The sequence below is a fragment of the Capricornis sumatraensis genome, chromosome 11, assembly GCF_032405125.1.
Source record: "Capricornis sumatraensis isolate serow.1 chromosome 11, serow.2, whole genome shotgun sequence".
In the NCBI taxonomy this organism is placed as follows: Eukaryota; Metazoa; Chordata; class Mammalia; order Artiodactyla; family Bovidae; genus Capricornis; species Capricornis sumatraensis.
This window is the reverse complement of record NC_091079.1, coordinates 8195701-8217693: the sequence shown is the minus strand read 5'-3', so window position 1 is coordinate 8217693 and position 21993 is coordinate 8195701. Positions and strand designations below refer to the sequence as shown.

The window sequence follows — 21993 nt, the reverse complement described above, 5'->3', positions numbered from 1 at the left end:
CAGCCAACACTGAGTGTATTAGGCTGCCTTTTCAAATTGGAAAAAACGAAAGATTCCCTAAATAGTAATCGTTGTTGTTCAGTTGCCCGGTTGTGTCCCGACTCTGTGACCCCATGGACTGCAGCACGCCAGGTCTCTCTGTCCCTCACCATCTCCCAAAGTTTGCCCAAGTTCATGTCCATTGCATCAGTGATGCCATCCAGCCGTCTCATCCTTTGACACCCACTTCTTCTGCCCCTCAGTCTTTCCCAGCATAAAGGACTTTTCTAATGAGTCAGCTTTTCGTATCAGATGACCAAAATACTGGAGTTTCAGCTTCAGCATCAGTCCTTCCAATGAGTATTCAGGGTTGATTTCCCTCAAGATTGACTGCCTTAATCTCCTTTCAGTCCAAGGGACTCTCAGGCGTCTTCTCCAGCACCGCAGTTCAAAGGGTTCAATTCTTTGCTGCTTTGCCTTCTTTATGGTATAGCTCTTGCAACCTTACATGACCACTGGGAAGACCATAGCCTTGACTATATGGACCTTTTTTGGCACAGTATTGTCTCTGCTTTTCAACACTGTATAGATTTGTCATTGCTTTCCTGCCAAGAAGCAAACGTCTTATGATTCCATGGCTGCAGTCACCATCCGCAGTGATTTTAGATCCCCCAAAGAGGAAATCAGTTACTACTTCCATTTTTTCCCCTTCTATTTGCCATGAAGTAATGGGGCCAGACCTGGGTTTGATCCCTGGGTCAGGAAGATCCCCTGGAGAAGGAAATGGCAACTCACTCCAATACTCTTGCCTGGAAAATCCCATGGGCGGGGGATCCTGGTAGGCTACAGTCAATAGGGTCGCAAAGAGTCAGACATGACTGAGCGACTTCAGTTTCACTTTCAGTTTAATAGGGCCAGATGCCATGATGTTAGCTTTTTTAATGTTGAGTTTTTAAGCCAGCTCTTTCACTCTCCTCTTTCACCCTTATCAAAAGGCTCTTTAGTTCATCTTCACTTTCTGCCATTAGCATGGTACCATCTGCATACCTGGGGTTGATGTTTCTCCCACCTATCTTGATTCCAGCTTGTAACTCATCCAGCCCCACATTTCTCATGATGTGCTCAGTGTGTAGATTAAACAAACAGGGTGCACCAGACAGCCCTGTCTTACTCCTTTCTCAATCTTGAACCAATCAGTGATTCCATTCAGGGTTCCAACTGTTGCTTCCTGACCCACGTACAGGTTTCTCAGGAGACAGGTAAGATGATCTGGTGGTCCCATCTAAATGGTAATAACTTGGTTTAAACATTTTTTTAAAAAAAGAAAAAAAACTAAAATGTACAATAAAACATTTTCTTTTTTTGTAGGTTTCACCCTGAAGTATTGTTTTATTTTTACAGTCAGAATGTCATATAGTTAAGGAAATATTCTAAGTTTACACTCAGTAAGTGAAATACAGTTTCAATTAAAGTGTTAATTTAGAACAAAGAAGAGTTTAAAAAAAAATATGTGACATAAATACGGTATGGTTTACTCCTGGGAAAATAAATCTGAGGCCTTATTTTCTGAACACTGAGTGGGTTTTTTATTTATTTATTTATTTATTTATTTTTGGCTAGAAGTATATTTAGTATATTTGTTAATTTTAAAAATAATTTTATTTTATATTGGAGTCTACTTGATTTATAATATTGTGTTAGTTTCAGGTGTACTGCAAACTGATTCAGTTATACATATACATATACCTATTCTTTTTCAGATTCGTTTCCAATTTAGATTATTACAGAATATTAGAATAGAATTCCCTGTTCTGTGCAATAGGTCCTTGTTGTTTATCTATTTTATATATGCTATTTTTTGCTACCGTTTAGTCGCTAAGTCATGTCTGACTGTTTGCATCCCAATAGACTGTAGTCCACCAGGCTTCTCTGTCCATGGGATTTTCCAGGCAAGAATACTGCAATGGGTTGCCATTTCCTTCTCCAGGGGATCTTCCCAACCCAAGGATATAGTAGTGTTTATATGTTAATCTCATCCTCCTAATTTATCCCTCCCCAACTTTCCCCCTTGATAACCGTAAGTTTGTTGTCTGCGTCTGTGAGTCTGTTGCTGTTTTGCATATAACTTCATTTGTATCATTTTTTTAGATTCCATATATAAGTGATATCATAAAATATTTGTCTCTGTCTGACATACTTCATTTAGTGTGATAATCCCTAGATTCATCCATGTTGCTGCAAAAAAAATGGCATGATTTTATTCTGTTTTATGGCTGAGTATATATATCCCTTGTATATATATCATGGGCTCCCCGCTGCTCAGTGGGTAAGGAAACTCAGGTTCGATCTCTGGGTGGGGAAGATCTCCTGGAGGAGGTAATGACAACCCACTCCAGTATTCTTGCCTGGCGAATCCCAGGGACACAGCAGCCCTGAAGGCTAGTCCATAGGGTCGCAAAGAGTCAGACACGAATGAAGCAACTGAGAACGCATCCCAGCACGTACATATATCACGGCTTCTTTATCCATTCATCTGTTGATGGGCATTTACGTTGTTTCCATGTCTTGCCTATCGTAAATAGTGCTGCAATGAACTTAGGAGGCATATATCTTTTCAAAGTATGGTTTTCTCTGGATGTATGCCCAAGAGTGGAATTGCTGGATCATATGGTGGCTCTGTTTTTAGTTTTTAAAGTACCTTCATTCTATTTTCCACAGTGGCTGCACCCACTTGCATTCCCATCAACGGTGTAGAAAGGTTCCCTTCTCTGCACACCGTCTCTGGCATTTATTGCTTGTGGACTTTTAAATGATGGCCATCCTGACTGATGTGAGGTGGCACCTCATTGTAGTTTTCATTTGCACTTCGCTAGTAATTAGTGATGTTGAGCATATTTACATGTGCTTTTTGGCCAACTGTATGTCTTCTTTGGAGAAGTTTCTAGTTAGACCTTCTGTTTTCTGATCTTTTTAATTTTAGCTATTTGAGCTGTTTGTATGCTGTGGAAGTTAATCCCTTGTCCGGTTGCAAATATATCTGAGGCCTTATTTTCTGAACATTGAGTTGTTAATAAACACTTTAGATATCTCCATGATATACTTTAGAGCACTTTTTAATCGAGTCAAGCTGAAATAAGTCCATCCCAGGATTGGGGGCTTAATCTCATCCTCAGAACATGTAGGTGATCATTGATCCCCAGGTGCTTTAACTTGTATGCATCACATTTATTAAACAAGAGGATGACCGTATATAGTATCCACTCCCCAGATGTATTGGTTTGCTGAGTCTGCATGACAAAATATCACTGACTGGGTGTTGGAACAGCAGTGTATCCCCTCACAGTTCTAGGGGCTGGGCGTCCACGATCACGGTACGGGCAGGTGTGGTTCCTCTGAAGCGTCTGTCCTTGGCTTGGCGGTGGATGCTGTCTTACTGCCTCTCCATGCCGTGGTCACTCTGCATCCTCATCTCCTCTTCTTGTGAGGACCCCAGTCAGATGGGTTAGGGTCTCCTTAGGGGGCTTCTTTTAAGTTAATCACCATGTATAGGCCCTATCTCCCAGTAGTCTTATCCTAAGATTTGGGGGGTTAGGACTTCAACCTGTGAACTGTGGATGGGTGATGGGGGGAACCCTGTTCAGTCCAGGCCGTACTTTGGGAACATAGAGACCTGGACTCAAGCCAGATGTCCAGCACAGGATGCGGGGCAGGTGGTGTGTTTCAGTAACCTTAAGCCTCTTTACCGGAATATTTGGGGACCGCATTATTAAGTTTAATCTGCAGATTATTTAAAAGAGAATCTTGAACTTGCTCACATTTTCACCATCTGGTCAAGACGACACAGTTGAGGTGACAGTTGTTATTCTTGTTGTTTAGTCGCTTAAGTCGTGTCTGACTCTTTGGGGACTCCATGAACTGTAGCCTGCCGGGCTCCTCTGTCCATGGGATTTCTCAGGCAAGAATAATGGAGTGGGTGGGTACCCATTTCCTCCCTCCAGGGGATCTTCCTGACCCAGGGATTGAACCCACACCTCCTGCATTGGCAGACAGATCTTTAACACTGCACTACCTGGGAAGCTCTGAGGTCATAGTAGCAAACATTTTCCTGGAAAACTCACTGTGTGAGGGAGCCGAGATGGTCTGACTGCAGGCATTCCAGGCGGTCAGCAGGATGCCAGCTTCTCACCAGGGAGCCACTTTCAGTCATGGTTAGGCTGAAAAGCAGATGTCAGGAGTCAGTATAGACCTTCCAAAGCCATGTTTGCAGAGCACACAGCAGCGAAGAAAGCACCATAACCTCCTTCAGGTTACTGCAGTGAAATAAGAAAGCATAGCCGGGGTCTTTCCCTGGCTGTTCAGTGGTTAGGACTCTGAGCTCCCAGTGCAGGCGACATGAGTTCACCCCCTGCTCAGGGAACTAAGATCCTGCATGTTTAAAACAAACAAACAAAAAAGCATCACTACATCACTGGGAAAGACTGAAAGAATTCTCAAAATATTATTAAGGGCACTTATTCCATCCATCTCACAAAAAGTATTCCTAACGATTCTATCTTTAGCTTCTTGACCATTGTGTATCTTTCATTATAAACCTCTTTGGAAAATGGGAAAACTGTAAACTTTATGGCTTGTAGGATTAAAATGGAGAATGAATGAGGGAAACCATAAAAATGCAAGAACTTTCATGCCGTGTTCTAAAAATGTTCTTCAGACTTATGAAACTTTTACAAGTTGTACTTATCTGGAGTGGGGTGAGGTATATTCAAGAACCTTGGCCCAGCACAAAAGGAACATTTCTGTTTGTTTAAAAATACCCAGAAACTCACTGTGGCACCGTCGGAACAGACTGCCTAATAAATGTTTTCCGATGGTGTGGTTGCCACAACATTGGAAGCGTCTGACAGCAACAGGAGAACTGCTGGGTCTTTTCTTGTAAAAAATGATCACTAGAGATCCGTGTGGTGTTGTGCACAAGACAGAGTACGCACAGTTCTGTGTGGCCCTGGGGGACCAAGGATTTGATGCCGATAAGAACGGCATCAGTAGTAAACAGCAGCCGCAGCCACCCAGGTGGTACATAATCATGCATCCGGAGAGCATCAGGTCAGAGGTCATGTAGAGAACTCCCTCTCTGCACTCACCACTCACAGTGTCAACTTGAGGTTAACTTGAGTCAACTCAGAAATGTACCCACTTCAAGAGACCATGCTCCTCCTCACTTGAGACCTTTATATATGATGTCCCCCTGGCATGAAACGCAAATGCCTTTTCACCATCTGCACAGCGTTAAAATTGCCTTTGAAAATCCCTTGGGTATCAGCCTGTAGTGTCTCAGGGAGTCCAGTCCCATCAGTTAGACTGTTTTGCTGCTGCTCTGTTTACACACTAGATAAAGTGATTGGTTTGCATTTAGGCAGTGTATTTTATTAGAGGTCATCATAAACTCTAGAGGGCCTCCTAGTGGCTCAGACAGTTAAAAAAAAAAAAAAAAATCCTGCAATGCAGAAGACCGGGTTTGATCCCTGAGTCAGAGTCATGAAGATCCCCTGCGGAAGGGAATGGCAACCCACTCCAGTATTCTTGCCTAGAGAATCCCATGGACAGAGAGGCCTGGTGGGCTACAGTCCATGGGGTCACACAGAGTTGGACATGACTGAGTGCCTAGCACACACACAGACCCACATAGACTCAGAATTCTCTTGAGGAACTGACAAAAGTGAACGAAGAGAAGTTTTGCATTTCTCGCTTCCCTATTCTGCCAGGTTATTGCTCATTTAGTGGCCGGGCAAGCAGCAGACCCCTCACTGTCTAAACCATTCTCTCTCTTGCTCTTCTTCTCTCCGTGTTAGTAGCATTACATTAGATAAAAAGCTGAAGCTCAATACATATAAAATAAATCCTCTGTGGTGCACTGACCCCTCAGGATCAGTACTTGCCCATCCCTCCTCCAAGGCGGTGAGCTGCCTGGAATCAGGGACTCTTTCCTTTCCAAATGTATATACACAGCACTGGCCCGAAACATTCAGGGAAAATTTCCTTGACTAAGTAAATAAAGGAATGAATAAACAAAACGGGTCACATTAACAACAACAACTTTTCTGTTTCAAAACAACTGAATTTTGTCACTGTACATATAAACAAAATGAATCTTATCAGTGAGCTCAGTTGTTTCTTTCAAGATAACCAAACTGAAGCACTTCCTCTGTTCTTTCTATGAGTTAATAAGAAAGACATTATACTTATCTTTTGAATTCGAATTGTTTAATCCATTAAGTTATATTCTTTTACTGATATTTCCAGTTGCTGGATGGAATTGACTTTTCATTTGATGGTTAGGTGCTGCATTGATTGGAAGGTGATTTTTTGGACGTTATTTATCTTTCTCTACCTCTCCAACCCATGATATTACACCTGAAACTGTTGGGCCTCACCCTACGCATTTATGGATTCCCATCTGCATAGATCCGTAACATCTTTAGAAATGGACAACCTGCCCTCATCATGTGTGACTCTCCAAACACTCTTTCAGTCACTGCAAACCTTTTGGAAATGATCCTGGAGCCTCTCTGCCTCCTCATCTCTGGCTCCCTCTTCTGAATGGTCCCCAGCTCCCCTCGAAATCAGTGCTGCCATGGAGGCGGTCCTGTCATCCACTCTACAGGTCTGCTTCTTACTAAAATTCTCAGTAGTAATCAACAGCTCATTATCTTACTTCCTGAGATACCTTATTCTTCTGATTTCAGCACCATGGCCCTTACCCCGTTTTCTCTGAAAAGGTCTTCCCATGGAGACCCCCTGACTGCCTTGATATTCTTCTAGACCTTCAAACGTGAAAGCATCCTGGGCTCCACCCCAACTCCCCCGTGTATCACTCTCTGTTCCCTGGAGATCGAATGGGTACCCTAGATCTCATCCCATCTGCCTGCCAGCGTGTCCTGTCTGCCCAGCTCCCGCCTCTCTGGACGTGACCTGACCCTCTGGGCCTGACCCTACATCTTCTTCCTACTTCACTCTCCACACAGCTGTTGCATGAGCTCCTCTGTCATCCACTGGAGAACCCAGAATTTCCACCACCCGCGAGTTCGCCTCCCCGCAAGTGACACTGTCAGCCAACTAGTCGTTGTTGTTGTTGTTGTCTAGTCAGTCGTGTCTGAATCTTTGTGACCCATGGACTGTGGTCCACCAGGCTCCTCCATCCATGGGGTTTCCCAGGTAAGAAGACTGGAGTGGGTTGTCATCCTTATCTAAGGGATCTTCCCGACCCAGGGATCAAATCCGCATCCACGGTATTGGCAGGCAGATTCTTCATTACTGAGCTACCAGGGAAGCCCCTCCAACCGGTGGTCCTAACTGAAAACCTGAAAGTTCCTGATTCCTCCTGTCTTTCTGAGCCACTTGCACATGGATGAGCAGGACATGTGTCAGCTACACTGCAAGAGAAGCTCAAAGCCTCCCCCCACTGATCTGCCCTGCTGCTCTCCGGACATGGCCTCCATTTCCCTCCTCAAGGAGGAGAGCTTCCCCGCCTCCTCCACTTCTGCTCCAGCTCAGCCCCACACAGTGGCTCGGTGACCCTGTGAGAGGGTAGATCAGAATGAGACCCTGCCCTGGGTTCCCCAACACTCGAGCACAGAGTCCAGGCAGGCGCCCAGCAGAGCCTGAGCCTCTCCGGCTCCCCCTCTCCTTGTGTGTAGTCTCAGACCCACCAGGGCAGGCCTGGTCCTCCTTGGGGTCTGCCACTCGGCTCCTCTGCCTGGACTGGCCTTCCCCCAGACCCTTGTATGGCAGCCTCCTTGTCTACAAGTCACCTGCCCTGCCCAACTGGTCAAAAGGAACTCTCTCAATACAGACAGGCTCTTCTTCATTTGCTGTGGTGCTATACAGTATCCAGATGATATTCAGATGGAATTCCAGTTGAGCTATTTCAAATCCTAAGAGATGATGCTGTGAAAATGCTGCACTCAATATGCCAACAAAGTTGGAAAACTTAGCAGTGGACATGGGACTGGAAAAAGTCAGTTTTCATTCCAATCCCAAAGAAAGGCAATGCTAAAGAATATTCAAACTACTGCACAATTGCAGTCATCTCACACACTAGCAAAGTAATGCTCAAAATTCTCCAAGCCAGGCTTCAACAGTACATGAACCATGAACTTCCAGAGGTTCAGGCTGGGTTTAGAAAATGCAGAGGAACCAGAGATCAAATTGGCAACATCAGTTGGATCACAGAAAAAGCAAGGGAGTTCAAGAAAAACATCTGCTTTATTGACTACACCAAAGCCTTTGACTGTGTGGATCACAACAAACTGTGGAAATTTTTTAAAGAGATGGGAATACCAGACCACCTTAACTGCCTCCTGAGAAATCTGTATGCTGATCAAGAAGCAGCAGTTAGAACCGGACATGAAACAACAGACTGGTTCCAAATCGGGAAAGGAGTACGTCAAGGCTGTATATTGTCACCCTGCTTATTTAACTATACGCGGTATACATCATGCGAAATGCTGGGCTGGATGAAGCACAAGCTGGAATTAAGATTGCCACGAGAAATATAATAACCTCAGATATGCACCCTTATGGCAGAAGCAAAGAGGAACTAATGAGTCTCTTGATGAAAGTGAAAGAGGAGAGTGAAAAATCTGGCTTAAAAATCAGCATTCAAAAAACTAAGATCATCGCATCCGGTCCCATCACTTCATGGCAAATAGACGGGGAAACAATGGAAACAGTGACAGACTTTATTTTCTTGGGCTCCAAATCACTGCAGATGGCAACTGCAGCCGTGAAGTTAAAAGATGCTTGTTCCTTGGAACAAAAGCTTTGATAAACTTAGACAGTATATTAAAAAGAACTGACATTACTTTGCCAACAGAGGTCCATCTAGTCAAAGCTGTGGTTTTTCCAGTGGTCATGTATGGATGTGAGAGCCTAATACTACTTTTGAATTAGTTCACAGAATATGACTTTGTCAGGTTCATGGCGCAATCTGTAGCACACAGGCTAAATCCATCTTGCTGCCTCTTTTTCTAAATAAAAAATTTCATTAGATCACCATCATAAAAAAAAAAGAAAACTGAGCACCAAAGAACTGATGGTTTTGAACTGTAGTGTTGGAAATGACTCTTGAGAGTCCCTTGGATGTCAAGGAGATCCAACCAGTCCATCCTAAAGGAAATCAGTCCTGAGTATTCTTTGGAAGAACTGATGCTGAAGCTGAAACTCCAAGACTTTGGCCACCTGATGCGAGGAACTGACTCATTGGAAAAGACCCTGGTGCTGGGAAAGATTGAAGTCAGGAGGAGAAGGGGATGACAGAAGATGAGATGGTTGAATGGCATCACTGACTTGATGGACATAAGTTTGAGCTAGCTCCAGGAAGTGGTGATGGACAGGGAAGCCTGGCATGGTGCAATCAATGGGGTTGCAAAGAGTCAGACACGACTGAGCAACTGAACTGATTCAAAATCTAAAGTCATTATTTTTCCATTTATATTATCTTTATTTACTTTTAAGTTGAAATACAGTTGATTTACAATGTCGTAGTAATCTCAGGTCTATAGCAAAGTGATTGAGTTATCTATCTATCTATCTATCTATCTATCTAGCTAGCTAGCTAGCTAGCTAGCTAGCTAGCTAGCTATTCTTCTTCAGATTCCTTTCCCTTTGGTAAAGAATAGGTTCTTACAAGATATTGAATACAATATACAAGATATATGATACAGTATACAATATTTTGAACACAATAAGCAAGATATTGAATTCAGTTCCCAATACTATACAGCAGGTTAGTTTTTAGCTTTTTGTTTTGTGTTGGTATATAGCTGATTGACAATGTTGTGATCATTTCAGGTGAACAGCCAAGGGACTCGGTGATAGATATACACGTATCCATTCTCCCCCAAACTCCCCTCCTCTCCATGCCGCTTAACATTGAGCAGTGTTCCACAGATCCTTATTAATTTTTAGTTTTATTAATATATAGTACTGTATGTATTAATCTCACACTCCTGATTTCTCTCCCCCCTGCCCTTTCCCCTTTGGCAACCATAAATTTGTCTTCTGTGTCTGTGAGTCTGTTTGTAAGGAAGTTCATTTGCATCATTTTTCATATTCTGCATATAAGCGATATATGATATTTGTCCAGAATCATCATGTTACCTGACTTGCTTTAGCTGTTTACTGGATGTCCTCTCCTATTACTTGTGTGACTTTAACACCTAGAATGCTATCAGACTATCAGATTATAGGCCTTTGACACTTAACAAGCATTTGCAGAATGAACTAATACATCCATAGGTTGTTTCTAAATGCAACATTTCAAAATATGAAAAGTGAAAGTTCATATATAAGTAGGACACATTTTGGAATATTCTATGAGAGCATGTCTATTTTTCCAAAGCATGAATAAAGTATTGCCCCCCAATATTATGGATTTTACTAACTTTTACGTGTCTGTGAATGTAGAATATTAAAATATACTAGTTTTCTAATCCTTTTGTTCTTTGTATAGTACTTGGGACAGGGTTTCAGGTCAAAGGTCTCATGACATCATTTGCCAGTAGACTTCACGTCTTTTTTGGGTTAATGATTCTTCAGTGGATACAAGTAATTATTAAATACTGATGGTATCTTTAATAGGCATAACAGTATTTTATAATATTTAGTGGTTTAATACATTATATTGGTATTAAAAATGTCATATATGTAACATATTTATACTGTAATTATAGCATGCATGCTCAGTAGCTCAGTCATGTCTGATTTTGCGACCCCATGGACTGCAACCCATTGAGGTCCTCTGTCCATGGGATTTTCCAGGCAAGAATACTGGAATGGGTTGCCATTTCTGACTCCAGTCATGGCACAGAGGGATGAATACAGATAATTATATACATTTGTATAGAATATGTGTGATTTTTTCAATGTTTTCAAATGAATTTGTAAGCCCATATGAAAATGCATACATGAAAATATCTGTAGCTAAACTTTTGTTTTGTTTGTAAAGTCAATCAGATCAGACTCTGTGTTTTCCTAAACTGTGGTATAATGGAATGATCACAAGACTGAGGTTCAGAAAATCAGGTTTCTCATCTAGCTTCCAGGCTAATGAGGGGGATACTGAAGAAGCCATCATTCCCACTAGAATGTAAGCTCCAACGGGCAGAGGTTGGTTGCATTCACTGCTGTATCACCAGCATGCAGAAAAGGTGAGGACCAGTTCAAATGCTGGACAGTTACTTGTTGCATGAATTGTACTTCTCTTGTGTACAGTTTCCACATCTATAAAACTCTGATCCTTCCAACCTTTACATTCCAGATAATATGAGAGCCCTTTGAATATAAATCAGAAAGATTCAGAGCTAGAATTGCTTATCCAGTTGTTACCTAGGCCTTTATACAGTTGTATAGTGAGTGCATTAAAACTCTGTTGAATATTTCTTAACATGAGTAAGACAAGATATCGGTCCATGATTGCCATCTTTAATAGGCTTGAAAAAAAACTCTAAAATAAAAAATATATTACCCAAATTCACAAAATTAAATAAGTATAAAAGAAAGTTCAATAACCAACCTCTTACATGATGTTTTTGCAAAGTGTGTAGCACTTAGATTTATTTTGGAAGCTGTGAAGATTTAATACTGCTGTAAGGATTTCAGGACATACCCCTCTTTGAGAAAAACTTGAAAAATACAAATTAATAAAGAACTCTTAACTTTTAAATGTTTTCTTTTCATTCATCAAACACATATATCACTACAAGCACCTGTAGTAGGTGTTAGGAGAGCCAGGAGAAGCCAGGCTCTGGTAGTACCTCCGTCATCTGGACAGCCAGGCGCACAGAGCCTCCTGGCTGGAGTCAACATCAGCACTGGAAACGTCACAGAGGAAACCTGTGGACTGGGGGCTGATGACCAGACCGCCATCACTCACAGCCTCCCCATCACAGCCACCAGGAGCAACCCAGCTTTGGGGGCCACCGTCTGGTCCCCTCACATCCTCCAGACCGATGTTTGATGAGACCCTGACCCCTTTTTTATAAAGCCGCTGCTCAGCTCCGTCAATCTCCATCCCTTCGCTTGCCTGTTTTTATCCGTAGCAGTTATTACCAGACCTGTTACATATTTGTTGACTCGTTAATTGCCTTTCTTGTGTAATGCATACATGTATGTAAGCTCCATGATGACAGGAAATTTGTCATTTGGCAGTGTTTACCCAGAACCTAGAACAGTGTGGGACACCTGGTTGGTGTTTAGTAAATATTTGTTGGATGGAGGAAGGGATGGAAAGAGGGAGGGAAGGAAGAATGGATGGAGGGAAGGATGAAGGAAAGATGGTTGGAAGGAGGGAAGGATGGATGATAGAATAAAGGAGGGAAGCATAGATGTGTGGATGGGGCTAGGGATGGATGGATGCATGCACGGAAGGATGGAGGGAAGGAAGGACGGATGGATGGATGGATGGAAAAAACAAGGATAGATGGAGGAATGAATGGATAAATGAATGGATGAAAGTATGGGTGGATGAATAAAAGGAAGGGTGAATGGATGGAAGGAATGCTGACTGAGTGGATAAATGAATACCTTAATGAAAAGATCCTTGTGGCTGATCCTCTTAACCATTTCTCTCTAGTTCCCAGCATCCTCCCCTCCATTTACATATAAAAGTTTGCTTTCATTATTATAGCTATGAACCTCATTATTTTCGGTAGAATTTGGTGTTCTACCCTCGTTCATTGCCTCGGGATGCCTGGAGTAAACATTTGTCAGGATTCTAGCTGGCTCACTTGGGTAACATGCCGTGGGGGCTTGCCCCTTGCCCTCAGGTGGTGTGGTGCTGATAGGCATGCAGGGATGAAATGTTGCTTTACGTGGTGACTTCATACAGGAGCAATGTCTAAGAAGGAGCCACAGGACACACATAAACACCCAAACTAAGCTAATGGCAGCCATCATGGCCCTAGGGGAAGTCCCTGCCTTGAGTCCAGTGGGTGAGACAGAAGCAAGAGCACAGGTGGAGAGTCGAGAGCCGTAGGTGGGAAAAGAGACGCATCCATGGGTCAGTTGGTAGGAGCACACAGTGCTTTGTAGAGGGCAAGTTATAAACAATAAGATCAAACAGATTCCTACCCTTTCACTGGCATTTCAACCTCCAAAAATGTATTCTGTGAAAGAGCCTCAAACAACTGGAAACATCACCGGTAATGAGCCCTATATGGGTAACCTCTGCACCATCTCAGATGAGATCCTGTATGTTAAAGTGTTACAGAAAACATTGAATAAAATGCTGCTTTTTTTTTTTCCCTTTTATGAGGATTGTGGATAGCTGGCTGTACCAAAACAGTGGTATTTTCCATGCTGGGTTCCAAGTGTCTCTTCTGTAGAGGACATTCCCAGTCATTCAGATCTGTCTCCAATCAGTTGGAACCTTCCAGATTAGAAGAATCTGTTAGCTTCCACAGAACAGTACAGTGCAAAATCCAGTTTTTCACTGAAGCTGACAACTTGAGCAGCCATAATGCAGGGGTGCATTTTGGCTCATTGGGAGTCAAGTGGTCTCTGAAACTGGGCAGTGGTCTGCCTTCTGCTGCTGCCTCCTTAGCCAGAGAATCCTGTAGCAAAGAGATTAATTCCTCAGAGTATTCTCTTCGACATTACTTTTGTGAGTAAAATTTGAATTATATGCATAATTAACAATTGTACTTGCAGAGTCAATATCCAGGGTAACTGTCTGAAAAAAAAAAAAAAAAAAAAAAACTTAGAGTTGCTTTTACTCTCTCCTGCCAGAGTCAGGCCACAAGAAGTTGAAAAGCACCATCCAGAGAAGCACCGAGACAGGAATGGCAGCTGAGATGAGGAAGATGGTGAGGCAGCCAAGCCGGGAGTCCACGGACGGCAGCATCAACAGCTATAGCTCTGAGGGAAAGTAAGTGGGTCAGCACATGCCCAAGGCCTGGAGCCGAGGGTCCCGAGTCACAGGGAGGGTAACAAGGCTCTCGTTATCCTGCACTTACTTTGTACAACCAGTAATTCAACCATCCACTTTAAAACAGCCTGACCTCTTAGGATACAGACACACCTCTGGCCTGGTCACTCAGACCTCTCAAAGGGATGAGGAAATGGCGGTTTAACATGAATAAACTGATTTTTGTTATCCAGAAAGGATATGTAGATGTATGAAACTAATTGTCCATATTCCTGCTTTTCTCCAAACTATTTTGAGATGCAAGTTGTTGTAAGTCTAACATTCTTATAATAGCAACTTATTTTTCTTATTTTTAAAACATCATGATTTCATTTTCACCTTAGGAAAAATGCCCAGGATCTACCTACTTAGTTATTTTTCTGATGAAAGAATTTTCATTAATCTTGAAATTAATTAATTGGGGAAAAATGTAACTAGATTTTTGTTTTTGTTTACTTGGTGTGATTTTTTTTTTACAGAAAAGTCTGCATTTTTCTTATGCTTGAGAATTTTTCTGGTGAAACTGAAATAATGGTTTTACTGATTGATAGTTTGATAGTTGACAGGTTACTGAGGTGATAGATCTTACAAATAATTAAGTATTATCCTGCAATGGGTTACTTGGGGATTGACTGTGTACAAGTTTTCTATAATTATGTATTACCATACAGATATCTTTTACCCATTCATTATTAATTATTTTATTTTACTGGCATTTTTAATTAGGTTCAGAAAATAAATTCTGCCAAGTTAATGTTCATGATATCATTTCCCATTCCTGAAAGTAGTGAGTCCCTTTATTTGATCCAATGATGGGTATACATTCTCCCAGCAAGATACAGCCAGGAACAAAAATCAGAAGGCATGAAGTCCGGGAGTTAAGTTTGCTGAAAAATACCAATATTTGTTGAAGGATTATGAAGCAATGGGCAAATAAAAAACTGGAAACACTGTTTTCTGATATAAAAATCAACAAGTGTAGATTGGGATTAACAAATACACACTACTATATATAGATAGATAGATAGATAGGTAATCAATAACTAATAGGAACCTACAGTATACTCCTAAGAACTCTACTCAGCTCTCTGAAATGGCCTATAGGGGAAAAGCATATTAAAAAGGGTGGACACATGTGTATATCCAGATGCATATAACTGATTCACTTTGCTCTACAGCAGAAACTAACGTAAATCAACTATACTCCAATAAATCTTTTTTTTTAAAAAATTGACAAATCTAGTAATACTTCCACCATGGATAAGCCACTTAATGTCTCACAGATTTATTTTATGGTCTCTTGATAGAATAATAATTGATGCTCTGTCTAATCCCTTTGATTATGAAAAAATAATATGTGTGAAAGCACATGCTTGTTGTTCGCTCGCTCAGTCAAGTTTAACTCTTTGTGTCCCCACGGACTGCAGCATGCCAGGCTTCCCTGTCCTTCACTACCACATTGGAAAAGATCAACCCTTATACAAAACTGTTTATTCCAAAAAATTACATATCGAAGTTTAACTATGTGAACAGCCTGGTTCTTGTTATCTTGGACACATCAGGTAACAAGAGCACAGTCCCTGCTCTGGGCAAAGATATAGCCTGGGGCTTCAGGCAGACATGGTGAGAAACAAACAAACACCAACCAACGTACTAGCATTTAACTTAAATACAAATCTCATATAATATAATATATTAATTTATTCAAGATGTTAATTCATTCAAAACTGAAAAAATTAAGCATTTTGATTTGTAATAAGAATCTGTTTTCAAATAATATTTATTCAATATTACAAAAGAAAAATATCAAGAAAACATTTCATGCAAAGATGGGCACAATAAAGGACAGAAATTCTATGGACCTAACAGAAGCAGAAGATATTAAGAAAAGGTGGCATGAATACACAGAAGAACTGTACAAAAAAGATCTTCATGAGCCAGATAACCACGATGCTGTGATCACTCGGCTAGAGCCACATCCTGGAAAGCAAAGTCAAGCGGGCATGGGAAAGCATCACTGTTAACAAAGCTAGTGGAGGTGATGGAATTCCAGTTGAGCTATTTCAGATCCTAAAAGATGATGCTGTGAAAAAGCAGCACTCAATATGCCAGCAAATTTGGAAAACTCAGCAGTGGCCACAGGACTGGAAAAGGTCAACTTTCATTCCAATTCCAAAGAAAGGCAATGCCAAGAATGCTCAAATTACCACACAGTTGCACTCACCTCACATGCTAGCAAAGTAATACTCAAAATTAACCAAGCCAGGCTTCAATAGTACATGAACCATGAACTTCCAGGTGTTCAAGCTGGGTTTAGAAAATGCAGAGAACCCAGAGATCAAATTGCCAACATCCACTGGATCATCAAAAAAGCAAGAGAGTTCCAGAAAAAATATGTATTTCTGCTTTATTGACTATGCCAAAGTCTTTGGCTGTGTGGATCACAACAAACTATGGAAAATTCTGAAAGAGATGCGAATACCAGACCACCTTACCTGCCTCTTGAGAAATCTGTATGCAGGTCAGGAAGCAACAGTTAGAACTGGACATGGAACAACAGACTGGTTCCAAATCGTGAAAGGAGTATGTCAAGGCTATATATTATGACCTTGCTTATCTAACTTCTATGCAGAGTACATCCTGTGAAATGCTGGGCTGGATGAAGCACAAGCTGGAATCAAGATTTCCAGGAGAAATGTCAATAACCTCAGATACGCAGATGATACCACCCTTATGGCAGAAACCAAAGAGGAACTAAAGAGCCTCTTGATGAAAGTAAAAGAGGAGAGTGAAAATGTTGGCTTAAAGCTCAACATGCTGAAAACTAAGATGATTGCATCTGGTCCCATCACTTCATGGCAAATAGATGGATGGGGAAACGATGGAAACAGTGAGAGATTTTATTTTGGGAGGGGCTCCAAAATCACTGCAGATGGTGAATGCAGCCATGAAATTAAAAGACGCTTGTTCCTTGGAAGAAAAGTTATGACCAACCTAGACAGCATATTAAAAAGCAGAGACATTACTTCACCAACAAAAGTCTGACTAGTCAAAGTTATGGTTTTTCCCATAGTCGTGTGTGGATGTGAGAGTTAGACCATAAAGAAAGCTGAGTGCCAAAGAAATGATGTCTTTGAACTGTGGTGTTGGAGAACACGCTTGAGAGTCCCTTAGACTGCATGAAGATCAAAGCAATCAATCCTAATGGAAATCAGTCTTGAATATTCATTAGAAGGACTGATGCTGAAACTGAAATTCCAATACCTAGACCAGCTGACGCAAAGAACTAACTCCTTCAAAAAGACCCTGATGCTGCATAGATTGAAGGCGGGAGGAGAAGGGAATGACAGAGGATGAGATGGTTGGATGGCATCACCAACTCGATGGACATGAGTTTGAGCAAACTCTGAGAGTTGGTGATGGACAGGGAGGCCTGGCATGCTACAATCCATTGGGTTGCAAAGAGTCAGACACGACTGAGTGACTGAACTGAACTGAATATTGCAAATATTATTTATTTAAGAATTATTAAATGTTTCTTAAAATTTAGCACTTTAATGTTACTTAATGCTTGTGAGCAATTATTTAAGTAGGTCATGACATAAAATACCACATCTTATATTTTATGTTAATCATACATTTATGTAGGGATTTGTATTATAAAATCTGCCAAAAACTTACTGCATTAAAAACTTTAATTAAGCCCTCCTGCTGAGGGTCTTCTTTTTTATTTTATATTGGAGTAGAGTTGATTAACAATATTGTGTTAGTTTCAGGTGAATGGGACGGAGGGGTATACTGGGAGTTCGGGATCAACATGTACACTCTGCTGTGTTTAAAGTGGATAACCAACAAGTACCTACTGTGTAGCACAGGGAACTCTGCTGAATATTCTGTAAATTGATAGGGTAGACCTTCTCTCGTTCAGCTCTGAGCCTCATATGCTTGGTTCAGAGGAAATGAATCAGTAATAAACCAATTACCCAAGTACTGTTTGATTCATGTTCAGAACTATATTCTAATGGAAAGTAATGAAAAGAGTTCTAGGAGATCTAATGTTTTGATTTTTGTCCTTTTGCCAATAGTTTAATATTTCCTGGAGTGAGACTAGGCGCAGATAGTCAATTCAGTGATTTTCTTGATGGATTGGGACCAGCCCAGCTTGTTGGCCGCCAAACCCTTGCTACCCCTGCAATGGGTAAGAATAATTTTTCCTGAAAAAAAATGAGTGTTTCATGGTTGACAAGATTATTGAAAGCAGCGTCTAATAGCATTGATAATACAAGTGAGACGAACACTTTATCTCAAGTGTTGCTGGTTTCAAATGACTATTCTAAGTTCTAATGCATTTTTCCAACTTGATACATATTTCTGATGCATTTTCCTAACTGCTGACAAAGGTCTGTATAGTCAAAGCTATGGTTTTTCCAGTAGTCATGTATGAATGTGAGAGCTGGAACGTAAAAAAGTTCCAGAAAACTGAGCACCGAAAATTAATGCCTTCAAACTGTGGTGCTGGAGAAGATTCGTGAGAGTCCCTTGGGTATCTAGGAGATCAAACCAGTCCATCCTAAAGGAAATCAACCCTGAATATTCATTGGAAGGACTGGTGCTGAAGCTGAAGGTCCAATAGTTTGGCCATCTGATGTGAAAAGATCCTGAAAAGATCACTGGAAAAGATCCTGATTCTGGGAAAGACTGAGGGCAAGAGAAGGGGTGATAGAGGATGAGATGGTTGGATGACATTACTGACTCAATGGATATGAGTTTGAACAAACTCAGGGAGATAGTGAAGGACAGGGAAGTCTGGTGTGCTGCAGTTAGTTCATGGGGTCTCAGAGTCGAACACGACTAAACAACGGCAACAACTTGACACGTAATGTAAAATGAATAAAGTTAGTCACCTATCTTTGAATTATCAAAATTCTGTCAATGTAATGTCTACAGTATATCCAAATGTAGGAGAAGGGTAGCATGTTATAGCATGGAAAAATCAATAGATTAGTCGATCAAGAATGTTGGTGTGAGTGCATTATTATGCAAAAAAATTAATGAAATTGCGTCCCTACTTCAGAACTCAGAAAAGTAGTATTTTGGAGTCAATTGTTAAAGAGAACAAGAGGTGAAGAAAGACACTAACAAATACTGAAAATACTTAATGTTTCTATACTCTTGGAGTGAGAAAGAACTTCCAAACCAAAGCCAAATAAATCAAAAAACTTCTACTAGCAAAAATACCATAAATTAAGATTATAAAAGGTGATAAATGGAGAAAATTATTTGTAACATGTCCAATAAATATCTTCCTGAAAGGCATGAGATTTTAGCTTGAAAGGACCCACAGAGTAGTCAGCAAAATCATGAGAATATTTCAAACACAAAAACAATATTATGTCATTTTACAGTCCCAGATATTGATAGAAAATCCCACAGCTTTCCTAAGAGGAAAAATAATTGTATCCAAAATTGTATTAAAAATCTGATTCTCACTGGACTCTTCAGTAATAATAGTGGAATCCAGAAGATGAGCATTGTCTTCAAAATTCTGATTAACAATTTATTTCCAACATGGAGTACAATAGCCAGCCGAGTCATCCAGTAAATTTGAGGCTAGAACTAACAAATGTGTAGACACAAAGGGCCTCAAAACATTTTCCTTATACCCAGCACCACTCAGAAACCTATTGGAGGACATGCTTCAACAAATGAATGAAGGAGACTTAAAACTTGTGAACTAAAAAGGAGGAACATTAAATTCAGTAAATTAATGCTTTTGTACAAGAGAAATGGATGGGATGCCCAGAATGGTAGTGAAGGAAAATCTAAGAAAACAGCTACCGCATTAAAAGCAACCTGTCCAAATTGCAGCCTGTCAGATTCTTAAGCTAAATCTATAGAAAACCTAGTGTGTTTGATTTTGTAGTAGAACTAGACAAGCAGGACAGAGTGAGGGGCTGAATTAGCATAAAAATACATAAAAATGTAAGCAAGTACTTTCTAAAGCACACTTCGTTGGCGTAGAGAAAAGGAAGTGTCCAAGAAATGAGAAGTAATCACAATATTCCATTGCACTTAACTACAATATTGCATAATCATAATATAAATATTAATATTAGGAGAACAGCATGACAGAAAATGTCAAGTGTATACAGGGGACAGGAAGACAGAGAAAGCAAAATTAGAGGTCAATAATAATATCTATTACTGAAAAAAGGAAGGTATCTTATGAATATGATATTTAGAGATGCAGATGCCAGAAAGTAAAAAAATAAAAATAAATGAGTTAAAATATTGCAAATTTTGAAAGCAGTGACTTTTGAAAGGGAAGAAGTTGAGAGAGAGACTAGGAATATTTTATACTAATAACAAGGCTTAGAGAACAGTTTGACTCTTTGAAGTGTGTGTGTATGTGATTAAAAGGAAAAAGCCTGAGAGTCCCCAGGAGCTAAGGTTTAAAACAAGAATTATTATAAAATTAATGAACAATCCAGAACCACAACATTGATCAGTGGATGAGGAAAATAAGAAGAATTCACAACTGAATTCTTTCTCACAGCTGAGAAAATGGAGATGATTCAACCAACTAAAACCAACTGAGAGATAAATATATTTAATATTTTGGAGGATAAAGTATCATATCATTCAGAAAAAGTTTGGCATCTTCTAAAAATGGATTAAGGTCATGAACAGGCAATACAAAAGAAGAAATAAAAATTGAAAATATTTACAAATATGTTCAACCTCCCTAATAACCAAAGAAATGCTAATTATAACTTATGGAACATCAGACTGGCAAAAAAGTAGACATATTGCTCTTAATGTTATTAGTGGGCTGTGGAAGTGGGAAGACAGACTTTTTCTGATCAGAGTGTACCTTTCTGAAGGATAATTGGCAGTATGCATGAAATTATTGAATGTCCCTTCAATTAGACCTAATGATTACAAATCTGGAAATTTATGTTTAAGAAATAATTGACCATGGGTGTAAAAATTCTTCATAAAGCTGTTCTTTCTAGTGTTATTTAATAACAACAATATAGATAAGCTGTATTTCCATCCACAGGGATCTGGTTAAATAGGTAATAACATTCCCATTCCATGATTCACACAGTCAGTAAATTGAGGGTGTATGGTCATGAAAGTTGTTAGATAAATAGATAAAGGTGGATGGTAGATAGATATATAGATAGAGGGATGGAGAGAGAGAGATGGATTAATAGATGGTAGATGAGATAGTCTCATAGCCAGAGAGAGAAAGAAAGATAGGAATGAAGGAAGGAACTAACAAATTATGAAATTGCTAGGGTATTTATCAATATATTAATGGAGGTTTTTGCTAAATAATGGAAATGCAGATAATTGTACTTTTTATTAAGTATTTCATATACTCAACATAAAGGATAAGAAACCTTGGGTACAGAATTTCTTAACTACTTCAGTGTTGTTGCAGTTAAGCAATTTATAAACCAGTATGAGATGCTCATAAGTTGAATGACTACCAGAAAAATGAAGAGAAACATTTAAAACCTGATTTGGAGTTAGGGAAAAAAAGTGGGGTTGGGGGCTCTAAGTATTAGTTTTTTTATGAAGATCATGAGGATCATAATTTGGAGTCTCCTATGACCTTTTTTTTTTTAACTGAATGTGACTGCAAAGAAGTTGACACATTTTGCTTCTGCTGGCAGGTGATATACAGATAGGAATGGAGGATAAAAAGGGCCAGTTAGAAGTTGAAGTGATTAGAGCACGAAGCCTCACGCAGAAACCCGGCTCCAAATCCACACCTGGTAAGATGCAGAATTAACTGTTCATATGGGAGTCTCCCATGGACAGAAGCTCAAAACATGTTGTATTTGAATTTATATGCTCCGTGTTGCATTATCTGTCCTTTGATTGTATAACAGTGGATCTGGATTTTCCTTGCACAATTATTCTGTTGAAAGTATTAGGAAGAGTCTTGTTGTGCTAAGACAAATTTAGTTATGATGGCTTCTTAGCTCATGTCAATTATTTTTGTCTGCCCATGTACAAAGGCAGCATAAAAATTCAGT

At 40.2% G+C, this 21993-nt stretch overlaps 1 protein-coding gene across 40 annotated transcripts in view; it reads left to right on the top strand.

Moving 5' to 3' along the window:
• RIMS1 (regulating synaptic membrane exocytosis 1) overlaps nt 1-21993 on the top strand; it is a 596921-nt gene that overhangs the window by 572213 nt on the left and 2715 nt on the right. For all 40 annotated transcript variants that reach the window (XM_068983550.1, XM_068983591.1, XM_068983577.1 and 37 more), the window contains 3 exons: nt 13765-13903; nt 18028-18140; nt 21628-21729. In XM_068983550.1, the coding sequence (XP_068839651.1) occupies nt 13765-13903; nt 18028-18140; nt 21628-21729 (354 nt within the window). The remainder of the gene's footprint in view (nt 1-13764; nt 13904-18027; nt 18141-21627; nt 21730-21993) is intronic.